Here is a 12217-nt window from a genome sequence, read left to right as displayed (position 1 = left end):
GAGGGATTTGGGGGTCGTGGGCATAAATCACAAATAGCTGGCAATGAGTTCAGAAGGTAATAGGGAAGGTAAATGAAATGTTGGCCTTTATTTCAAAGGGAATGGAGTCTAAAAATAGGGAAATCTGCTAAAACTATACAAGGCACTCGTTAGACCACATCTGGAATACTGCGAACAGTTTTGGTCCCCTTATCTAAGGGAAGATATTCTGGCAATGGAGGCCGTCCAGAGGAGGTTCACTTGGTTAATCCCTGGTATGGAGGGGTTTTCTTATGAGGAGAGGTTGAGTAGGTTGGGCCTGGACTCATTGGAGTTTAGAAGAATGAGAGGTGACCTTATTGAGACATATCGGATTCTCGGGGGGTTTGACAGGGTCGATGCTGAGAGGTTGTTTCCCCTTGTGGGAGAGTCCAGGACCAGAGGGCAGAATCTCAGAGTAAGGGGTCAGACATTTCAGACAGAGATGAGGGGGAATTTCTTCTCTCAGAGGATAGTGAATCTGTGGAATTCTTTACCGCAGAGAGCTGTAGAGACGGCGTCGTTAAGAATGCTGAATGCTGAGATAGACGGATTATTAATAAGTGAGGGAATCGAGGGTTAAGGGGATAAAGTGGGAAAGTGGAGTTGAGGATTATGTCAGATCAGCCATGATCTCATTGCAATAGCGGAGCAGACTTGATGGGCTGAGTGGCCTACTTCTGCTCCCACGTTTTATGATATGGAATAAATCTGAACTATCATTAATTGTCATAAAACCCCATTTGTGATTTAATGTCCTTTAGGGAAGGAAATCTGCCGTCTTTACCCGGCCTGGCCTACATGTGACTCCAGACCCACAGCAATGGGGTTGACTCCCACCTTCCCCTCTGAAATGTTCAGTTCAAGGGCAATTAAGGATGGGCAACACATGCTGGCTTTGTCAGCAGCACCCACATCCAATGAAAGAATAAATGGGGGAATAAAATCCAGACCGCTGGCTCACGATTGTAAGATGACGACTGTGCTACCTGGCTCTCTGACCAAGGTTTTGATCACGTATTCTGACATTGCCTCATGCGATTCAGTGTCGTTATTTTGCCCAATAACAAGGGCTGGTTTACGATGTTACACAGGCTATGGAATGTCAAGTTGTGTGTTCCTTTTCCCCGGGAATTCTTCAGCTTATTTGTATCGTTTGCGCTTTACTCGAGTTTGTTTCTTCTTGGACCAATGACCATTCTCTAATAGGGTCATTCAGATGAGAATAAATCTAGAGTCACTCACCATCCATTGTTCCCCGTTAGTGGTAAATCCAGTTCCTATTGGATTACTCCGGCAGTATCATTAGAGGGTAATAAAGATTCTCGTGATGCATTCTCAATTACCGGCTGCCTTGATGTCGCTGTCAAACTTACTCTGGAAAAATGAAACAGCAATTGTTTTAAATTCTCAGGGTGTATGCATTGTTTGCTAGATCAGCATTTATTGTCCATCCCTAATTTAGCACAGTGGGTAGCACTGTTGCTTCACAGTTCCAGGGTCCCAAGTTTGATTCCCGGCTTGGGTCACTGTCTGTGTGGAGTCTGCACGTTCTCCCTGTGACTGCGTGGGTTTCCTCCGGGTGCTCCGGTTTCCTCCCACAAGTCCTGAAAGACTTTGTTAATTTGGACATTCTAAATTCTCCTTCAGTGTACCCGAACAGGGGTCGGAATGTGGCGACGAGGGGCTTTTCACAGTAACCTCATTGCAGTGTTAATGTAAGCCTACTTGTGACAATAAAGATTATTTCATTAACTGCCCTCAACCCTAACCCAAGCTGCCTTCTTGAACCACTGCAGTCCGTGTGCTATAGGCACACTCACAGTGGAGTTCCAAGATTTGTTCCTTTTTATCAATTCAAGGGATACGCACTTCGCTGTCGAGGGCAGCACTTGTTGGCCATCCCTGATTGTGACCCAATGACAGTGAAGGAACGGCTGTCTCGTTCCAAGTCAGTATGGTTTGAGACTTGGCCAGGAACTTGCAGCTGGTTGCATTTGCATGTCTCTGCTGCCCTCGTCTTTCTAAATGGTTGGGTTTGAAGGGATTGGTGAATGTGTCATGGTGAGCTCATCCCAATCTGCTCCCTCTCTCTCACTATCAGGAATATCCAACTCATAGAACATAGAACATTACAGCGCAGTACAGGCCCTTCGGCCCTCGATGTTGCGCCGACCTGTGAAACCCCTCTAAAGCGCATCTACACTATTCCCTTATCATCCATATGTCTATCCAATGACCATTTAAATGCCCTTAGTGTTGGCGAGTCCACTACTGTTTCAGGCAGGGCATTCCATGCCCTTACTACTCTCTGAGTAAAGAACCTACCTCTGACATCTGTCCTATATCTATCTCCCCTCAATTTAAAGCTATGTCCCCTCGTGCTAGCCATCACCATCCGAGGAAAAAGGCTCTTACTGTCCACCCTATCTAATCCTCTGATCGTCTTGTATGCCTCAATTAAGTCACCTCTTAACCTCCTTCTCTCTAACGAAAACAGCCTTAAGTGCCTCAACCTTTCCTCATAAGATCTTCCCTCCATACCAGGCAACATCCTGGTAAATCTCCTCTGCACACTTTCCAATGCTTCCAAATCCTTCCTATAATGCGGCGACCAGAACTGCACACAATACTCCAAATGCGGCCTCACCAGAGTTTTGTACAGCTGCAACATGACCTCATGGCTCCGAAACTCAATCCCTCTACCAATAAAAGCTACCACAGCGTACGCCTTCTTAATAACCCTATCAACCTGGGTGGCAACTTTCAGGGATCTATGCACATGGACACCGAGATCTCTCTGCTCATCCACACTACCAAGAATCTTACCATTAGCCCAGTACTCTGTCTTCCAAAACGAATTCCTTCCAAAACGAATCACCTCACACTTTTCTGCATTAATCTCCATTTGCCACCTCTCAGCCCAGCTCTGCAGTTTATCTATGTCCCTCTGTAACCTGCAACATCCTTCCGCAACTCCACCAACTTTAGTGTCATCTGCAAATTTACTCACCCATCCTTCTACGCCCAGCTCCAGGTCATTTATAAAAATGAAAACAGCAGTGGCCCCAAAACAGATCCTTGTAGTACACCACTAGTAACTGAACTTCAGGCTGAACATTTCCCATCAACTGCTGTCGTCTTCCAGCTAGCCAATTTCTGATCCAAACTGCTAAATTACCCTGAATCCCCAGCCCCCGTATTTTCTGCAATAGCTTACAGTGGGGAACCTTATCAAACGCTTTACTGAAATCCATATACACCACATCAACAGCTTTACCCTCGTCCACCTGTTTGGTCACCTTCTCAAAGAAGGTTTGTGAGGCACGACCTACCCTTCACAAAACCGTATTAACTATCCCTAATCAAATTATTCCTTTCTAGATGATTATAAATCCTATCTCTTCTAAACCTTTACAAGACTTTGCCCACAACAGAAGTAAAGCTCACTGGTCTATAGTTACCGGGGTTGTCTCTACTCCCCTTCTTGAACAAGGGGACAACATTTGCTATCCTCCAGCCTTCTGGCACCATTCCTGTAGACAATGACGACATAAAGATCAAAACCAAAGGCTCAGAAATCTCCTCCCTAGCTTCCCAGAGAATCCTAGGATAAATCCCATCCGGCCCAGGGGACTTATCTATTTTCACACTTTCCAGAATTGCTAACACCTCCTCCTCATGAACCTCAAGTCCTTCCAGTCTAGCAGCCTGTATCTCAGTATTCTCCTCGACTACATTGTCTTTTTCCCGCGTGAATACTGATGAAAAATATTCATTTAGAACCTCTCCTATCTCCTCGGACTCCACGCACAACTTCCCACTACTGTCCTTGACTAGCCCTACTCTTACCCTCGTCATTCTTTTATTCCTGACATATCTATAGAAAGCTTTAGGGTTATCCTTGAGCCTACCTGCCAAAGACTTCTCATGTCCCCTCCTGGCTCTTCTTAGCTCTCTCTTTAGGTCCTTCCTAGCTAACTTGTAACTCTCGAACGCCCTAACTGAACCTTCACGTCTCATCTTTACATAAGCCTCCTTCTACCTTTTGACAAGTGATTCAACTACTTTAATAAACCACGGTTCCCTCGCTCGACCACTCCGTGCCTGTTCAAGCTACTGCTAATTTTTGGGATATCGGAAGCACACGGTGAATTTCACACACTGCAGACCGTACCCAACTCTCCGAGCAGGATCCCACACCGGGAGAGATGTCATAGATTAAATAGGGGATACAATGCACAAGGAGGCCATTCGGCCCATCGAGTCTGCACGAACCCACTTAAGCCCTCACTTCCACCCTATCCCCGTAACCCAGTAACCCCTCCTGACCTTTTTGGTCACTAAGGGCAATTTATCATGGCCAATCCATCTAACCTGCACGTCTTTGGACTGTGGGAGGAAACCGGAGCACCCGGAGGAAACCCACGCAGACACAGGGAGAACGTGCAGACTCCCGACCGACAGTGACCCAGCGGGGAATCAAACCTGGGAGCCTGGTGCTGTGAAGCCACAGTGCTAACCACTGTGCTACCATGCTGTCCTCAAGAATTGACACCTTACCCTGCAGATCATATGCGTACGAATTCTTCAGAGCAACCCAGAGCACGAGGTGGTTATTTCAGCGCAGGAAGTTCATTGAAAAACGGCAATTGTTCAGAAGGAAAATCATAAGCGGCACACATCTGATATTCGAATAAGCAGATAGCGCAAGGACTTGACGAATGTTGTTTTTACTTTTCATTGATTTACAACAGAACATTGATGCTTATACATTGCAGTAATCTAATTTTATCCACTGTTGTCTTTCCACAGGGAAGGTTGCCAGTCCGATGGATGGCCATTGAATCTTTAAATTACAGTGTTTATACCACAAACAGTGACGTGTAAGTTCCTTTTTTTTCACAATGAACCAAAGATTGAATTGAATTGAGCCATACTCTCTGGAGTTAGGCAGACTGAGAGGTGATGCCTTTGAAGCCAATAAAACTCTTTGAGGATTTGACAGGGTTGGTGCTGGAAGCTTTTCCCCTGGCTGGAGGAGTCTAGAACACGGGGTCACGGTGTCAGAACAAGGGGCAGGCTATTTAGGACTGAGATGAAGAGACTTGTCTTCACTCAGAGAGTTGTGAATGCTCGGTCGTTGAGTATGCTCAGGATAGAGATCGGAGAGCTGTGAATGCTCGGTCGTTGAGTATGTTCAGGACAGAGATCGATAGATGTTTGGATTCGAAGGGAGTTAAGGGATTTGGTGATGGTGCGGAAAAGTAGCAATAAGGTAGAAGATCAGCCATGGTCATATTGAATGGAGGAGCAGGCTTGAGGGGCTGTATAGTCAACAGCTGCTCCTGTTTCTTGTGTTTCTTTCTTTCTTTAATCCCACAATCCCAAATCTGGCATTAAATTGGCAATCGCACCAGGAAGGACAAATGCAGAAGGGTCATCAATGAGGAATTGAAAAAACTGTTACATTGCTGCAGTAAAGTGGGGCTCAACTGAGGTTGGGGTAGAATTAGATTGTTGAGGCAGAATTGCGAAGGATTGTATTGCACAGCTGGCTGCACTTTACTCAGTGTGGGAGCGTGTATAATACTGATACTGGGTGACAGAAAGAATTTCCCACCATTGTATCCTTCATCCTGTTAACATTGAAAAAATAGGAATGCATGAAAGGGTGAACTGAACATTATCCAGACTTTTAACTACCAGGCTCCTCTCTTTCTTTCAACAAATTCAAAACTGCCATTGAAAGAGTCTTGGGAATAGATTCCCTGTTGGGTTATGTGATTCAGGATACGCAAAGTGACCAGGAAGGCATCTGAGCACTGGTGTCGGCTTCGAAAGCAGCATGGCATTTTCCACCTCATTGTATGAATCACACAAATAATGAAGCCAATGTCCCCCTTAATGTCTGGGCAAGAATCTAGCAGATCACCCCGTACAGGCCACCTCGGCTTCTTATTCAATTAGCTCTATAAAGGACAGGCAATCTTTGTACTAGAATATTGCTCAGAAAATGATCTGAAACCCACCTCAATGCGTTGACATTTATTTGTCTGAATTTGCAAGAGGATTATTCACCACCGCAGCTGGTTATTTCTTTAAATGTTTGTAACAAATTGAAGTTATTGATTAGTTAGACAGCCCCAGTTTATATCGTTGCATAAATTTTTGAAACAATGAATTATTTATATGACTACAAGATGGACTTGTTACAAAAATATCTCTGACTCACTGAATGTTTTCTGTAGATGGTCATATGGAGTTCTCTTGTGGGAGATTGTTAGTCTCGGTAAGTAACACCATGTAAACCATTCTTTTATCACTGTAATTAAGAACAAAGAACAATACAGCACAGGAACAGGCCCTTCGGCCCTTCAAGCCTACACCGGTCATGATACCACCCTTGGCCAAAACCCTCAGCCCTTCCTTGTGCCGTATCCCTCTATACCCATCCTATCCATATATTTGTCAAGATGCCTTTTGAACACCGTCAATGTACCTGCTTCCACAATGCGTACCAGGAACTCACCGCCCTCTATGTAAAAAAAAAAAAAACCTGCCTCGCACATCTCCTCTAAACTTTGCCCCATGGACCTTAAACCTATGCCCCCTCCACCCTGGGAAACAGTACCTGCCCATCCACTCTATCTATCCCCCTCATAATCTTGTAGACCTCTATCAGGTCGCCCCTCAACCTCCGCGCCGTTCTAATGAAAACAGTCCGAGTCTATCCAGCCTCTCTGCATAGTTAATACCCTCCAGACCAGGCAACATCCTGGTCAACCAATCTGCACCCTCTCCAAAGCCTCCACAGCCTTCTGGTAGTGTGGCGACCAGAATTGTGCGCAATATTGCAAGTGCGGCCTTCCCAAGGTTCTATACAACGGCAGCTTGACTTGCCAGTTTTTACACTGGAATATCCAGGATGCCCAGTCTGTAACAATTGGTAGACCCATTGGGTCCCCAGTACTAGGTTTCACTGACCATTAATCTTGGTGGGGTACATGACGGGCGAGAGTATGATGGGCTGATGTATAATGGACGGCTAATTCAGTATTGCTGATGTTACAGTAAATAACTGAAAGGAAGTTTTAAAATAATCTGTTAACATATTACATGGCTAGTTTGCGATATGGTTGCATTGAGGCGGTAAATAACCCCCTTGTGTTGTGACTCTGTGACTAGGTGGCACCCCCTATTGTGGAGTGACCTGTGCTGAACTTTATGAAAAGCTGCCCCTTGGGTACAGGATGGAAAAACCACTCAACTGTGTTGATGAAGTGTAAGTTTCTCAAAACCTTTTCGACTGGTTGCTGCTCTCCGCTGTTGCTGAAACTGTGTTTTAGAGAAGCCAACTCATGAAGCTCCACATCACGGGAAATATTCTGAGGAAAAGTGATCAATATCAGAATGGGGACTGGTTAATCTTTGGTTTGTTTTTGGTTTGAGCGCCAAGTGTAGTTTTCCAACGAAGAGGTGAATTTCCGCAGGTTCATCCCAATCACATGTTTTAACTTTAATGGAGGTTCAGTGGATGTCCCTGTGAAGCAGCCATTCCATTGTTTCTCTGGCAGGTTCTCCTGAAAAAGACTCCAGGTGGCCACATTCTGTGTTCTCAACAGACGCCGATGACAGGGGCATTCCCGTCACATCCCCACTTTCTGCCAGTTTGATTTCCTGTTCCAATTTTCTAATTTTCTCCTTCCCGGCCAGGTTGCTGATCCCCTCGCCAGCACCTTCTGAAGATAAGTCTGGCAAAACTCATCCGGCTGCTCTGCTTTCCTCCCACAGTCCAAAGATGTGTAGGTTAGGCGGATTGGTCATTTTAAATTGCCTCTTGGTGTCCAAAGGTTAGGTGGGGTTACGGGGTTATGGTGTTAGGGTTGGGCCGTAGGTAGGGTGCTCTTTTGGAGGGTCGGTACAAAAGCAATGGGCCGAATGGCCTCCTGCACTGTAGGGATTCAATGAGAACTCCCTCAGACCATCCAGGATTCTGACCATGAGGATGAGCAGTCCCGGGCTTGTGGTGATATTTTTCAAACTGTACAAAGTGGCCATTGTGAATTTATCAGCTTTCTACTCCCCTTTTCATCTTATCTCATGTGTACAATAATCAGGAATTGGCCTGATTACATAGAATGACATATAAACAGGCCATTTCAGTTCCACCAACCTCATCCCAGACCCCACCTCTTCATCCACCATATCAGCATATCCTTCCATTTCATTCTCCTTCATGTGTTTATTCAGCTTCCCCATAAATACTTTACAACCCTACCACCCATTCTCACCACTCACTGAGCAAAGAAGCTTCCTCTGGCTTTCCCAACCTTGAGCACCCATATCCGAAATGCTTGGGGCCGAGTGTGTATCGAATTTCGGAATATAATGTGCACGTGCGGCATGTGTTGGGAACTGCTCATGGGTGGTTTCATTGGGAAGTGCACATGTGTAGCGCGGGTTGGGAAAGGCGCATCTGAAGCACCCTGGGAACTGCGCATGTGCAGCGCGTTGGAAACTGCACATGTGCAGCGCGTTGGAAACTGCACATGTGCGCCGCGTGTTGGGAACTGCGCCGGTGTGGTGCACTTTGGGCATTCTGCCTGTGCGGTGCATGTTGGGAACTATGCATGTGTGGCACGCATTGGGAACCTCATTGCTCGGTGCGCATTGGGAACTGTGCATGTGTGGCATGCGTTGGGACCTGCGCATCGCCCGGGGACCCGTGACATCATGGCAGTGCTTGAAACAAAGCGCAGATTTCCGAAGTTTTCGGTTTTCGGGATTTCGGATAAGGAATGCTCAACCTGTATTGGGTTTATTAGTGACACTTACATTGGTTAATTGTTGATGCAGCTTTAAAACTGCTTTAACATTACATTCAACACAAAGTGCAAATATAATAAATGTCTTTGTGATGATAAATAGTGATATTCAATTCTTTCAGATACGAGTTAATGTTACAATGCTGGCGTGAGAAGCCTTACGAGAGACCGGCATTCGCTCAAATACTGGTGTCCCTCAACAGGATGCTTGAGGAAAGGAAGGTAAGTCTGAAGACATTGGTTGAGATATTCCGCAAATTCTCACTTCCAGAGAGGAACTGTACTCAATGTAAGTGTGGGCGGCTGAGGTTGCAATGCTCAACCCTTACCTCAGACTGCATAGAATCAGAGAATTACTCAGCACACATGGAGGCCATTTGGTCTGTCAAATCTGTGCCAGCTCTTTGAAGGAATTATCCAGCAATTATTTGACTCCCTGTGCTCTTTCCCCATAGTGCAGCATTTTTGAATCTGCTTTAACGCCCCATGACAGGCAACACATTTAGATCGTTATAACCTACTGTGTAAAAGAATTACCCTCTCATCTCCACCCCCACCCCCCGCCCACCTCCACCCCAGAGGTCTTTGTATATGATCTTAAATCTGCGTCCTCACGTTCTTTCTACCATTGAAAAGAGTTTTTCCACAGTTTATTCCTGTTCATGTGAAACCGTTCATCGTTTTAAACATCATCTGTGGGATCTCTTCCCTTCACCTTCTCTGCTCGAAGGAGAACAATCCCAGCTTGCACCCACATTGCGCCTGTTTTCTATACTGACCGTCTATGCTCACTCCATATTTTAATGTGTTCTTCTGGTTTGAAACTGGTCGGCTAGGGTCCTTGACACTTGTTGTTTCTGTGCGTTCATTTTAGACCTACGTGAACACAACGCTGTTTGAGAAATTTGCTTATGCAGGCATCGACTGCTCTGCTGAAGAGGCTGGGTGAACACTCCACGGGGCAACGACATTCGTGAAAACTCAACTAAATTGTGTTTTGTAAACTTTTGTAAATTACAGAATTGCCAACACATGCAATGCACTATAGTATATTATTTTTGTGGAAATATGGAAGTGATTGGCGAAGGTTTATTGACAAATGTAAATTTGCAAAGATAGAGTGTCACCATCAGGAATTTGTTTTCAAAATGGATTACAAATCAATATTGTTGCTTTTACGTACGTTTGGAATTTTTTGGATTGTACATTGTAAGTGAGCTGACCCAGGATCTGTTTTGGACATTCATATCAGTAAAGGTAGTCATTAATCTAAACGTGCTTCAGTTTTAACCTCATGTGTGCATTACTTTTTCCAACACACTATGAAGTCAGAAGCAATGATTATCCATAAAACCAACACAGGCATTGAAATTATGTTGGAGAATGATGAACACAAACATCTGCATTTGCATCTGCAACTCCTCCCAACTTCACTTTAGTGAAGATGTCAATCTGTGCCTTTTATTTTGAAGTGGCAGTGAGAGAAATTTAAATGAAGATGTTCAGTAATTGTAACGATTATCCCACGAAAAGGACAAAAATGAACAAGGTGACAGAAGTGAATAAATGGAGGTTACAATTAAGTCCAAGAAGAGACAGGTTTGCATTTTAATAGCGCCTTTCAGGAACTCCGGAAATCCCAAAGTGATTCACAATCGATGAAGTATTTTTGGAAGTGTTGTAATAGAGAGGACACAGCAGCCAATTTGCATGTTAAACAGACTGGAATCTGATAGTGACCAAATCATCAGTTTTAGTGATGTTGGTCAAGGGAAAAATATTGGCGCTAGGATACTGGGAGAACTTTTTGATCTTCCCTATCCACCTGAGAGGGAGGATGAAGCTTAGATTTAATATCTCACCCAAAAGATAATGCTTTGTAATTGTCCACTTTAGAAATAGAGTCAAATTGGAGTTGCTAACTCATTACATTGAACCTGGTGAGCCTTTGATTTTTTGTGTCCATGACGGAGCTGGGTGGGAGTTTGGCAAGAGTGTCGGGTTGATTCAAACCTGGATGATGGAAATGTATAGTATTTAAATCTGAGCTCTCTCCATGTCTGGCAATTATCACAGTGTATATAGTTCTTGGAACCTCTATGTTAATCCTGAATAAGAAACAGTGTAGTTTATCGTTAGTTGTTTAAGAGTTGAGGTTTATCTTGGTGGCCAATCTAATGACTAAACTCCTTCTTAAGTTTGTAGCAACGTTGAGTTGTCTGCAGTGTTTGAGAGTGACGGAACTCATTAGCGTCAGGATATTTGTTACTCGTGTTAATTAAATGCCTTCTGCTATTTTCAGAGTCAGCGAATTTCAACTGTTTCGTTAATCCCGCCATTTCTGACAGCCTCGTACTATTTGGCTTTTAAACAATGTGTAAAAACAAAAATTTCATTGAATGTTTGACTTTGTGAAACAGGCCTATTTGATCTCCGTTACATTATTAATGCTGGCATAGCAATATATACACAAAAGATATTATTTTAAATCGGCTTTCTTGATTATTGTAGCAATATTTGAGTCTGGCTATCTGTATGCATGCGTAATATTTACAGCTATTTGTAAGCATTTCCTGCGAGTTACAACCTATATGGATATTTTAGCCGGAATCTAATTTAGAAATACAGTGAGATATACTCCAGAGCGTCGCTTGTTAATCACGGTTCCAGCTTCCTTAGAGATGCTGCATTTGATCAATCTCCTGCAAGAATAGTTACAGTTCTTAAAATTATTTTTGGAAAAGTAAATAAATATTTCCTTGTTTTTACAAAGTTACTATATTTAATCTCTGCGTATCCATTTAATTTCTTTTGAACAAAAAGCATGTTTGTGAAGAAAAAATAGCCTTGGCAGAAGTAAAAACAGATTCGACACTGTGAAAGGAAGAGAATAAAACCTTCAGTGTTTCAAGTCAGCACCACTCCCATTACTGACTGCTAAAGTTAACTAACGTAAAGCCTGATTCCATAAAGCTTCCCTGTAAACATTTTCCCTAAAAATCCTTCTGTTGAAATACACAGAGAATATATTTTTTATTTTAGAGTACCCAATTATTTTTTCCAATTAAGGGGCAATTTAGAGCGGCCAATCCACCTAGCCTGCACATCTTTGGGTTGTGGGGGTGAAACCCACGCAAGGACGTGCAATGCGCAAGCTCCACACAGACAGTGACCCAGAGCTGGGATCGAACCTGGGACCTCGGCGCCGTGAGGCAGCAGGGCTAACCCTCTGTGCCACCGTGCTGCCCAAGCTACACAGAGAATATTTACGCATGTTGCAAAAATTATCTCAACAAATTAAGTGTATGGTAACATATTAAACCTGCAGGTTAGGTGGGGTTAACGGGGATAGGGCAGGGGAGTGGGCCTAC

At 44.1% G+C, this 12217-nt stretch overlaps 1 protein-coding gene across 2 annotated transcripts in view; it reads left to right on the top strand.

The window, feature by feature from the left end:
* Positions 1-11627, top strand: part of tek (TEK tyrosine kinase, endothelial) — a 111899-nt gene extending 100272 nt beyond the window's left edge. For both annotated transcript variants that reach the window (XM_038804024.1, XM_038804023.1), the window contains exons 19-23: positions 4834-4904; positions 6270-6310; positions 7207-7303; positions 8969-9068; positions 9721-11627. In XM_038804024.1, coding sequence (XP_038659952.1) covers positions 4834-4904; positions 6270-6310; positions 7207-7303; positions 8969-9068; positions 9721-9795 — 384 coding nt within the window. In that variant the 3' untranslated portion in view covers positions 9796-11627. The remainder of the gene's footprint in view (positions 1-4833; positions 4905-6269; positions 6311-7206; positions 7304-8968; positions 9069-9720) is intronic.
* Positions 11628-12217: the final 590 nt, after the last annotated feature.

The sequence above is a fragment of the Scyliorhinus canicula genome, chromosome 8 (genome assembly GCF_902713615.1).
Source record: "Scyliorhinus canicula chromosome 8, sScyCan1.1, whole genome shotgun sequence".
NCBI classification, from domain to species: Eukaryota; Metazoa; Chordata; class Chondrichthyes; order Carcharhiniformes; family Scyliorhinidae; genus Scyliorhinus; species Scyliorhinus canicula.
Note: the sequence above shows the minus strand (reverse complement) of the source record. Positions and strands in the feature narration are given on the sequence as shown.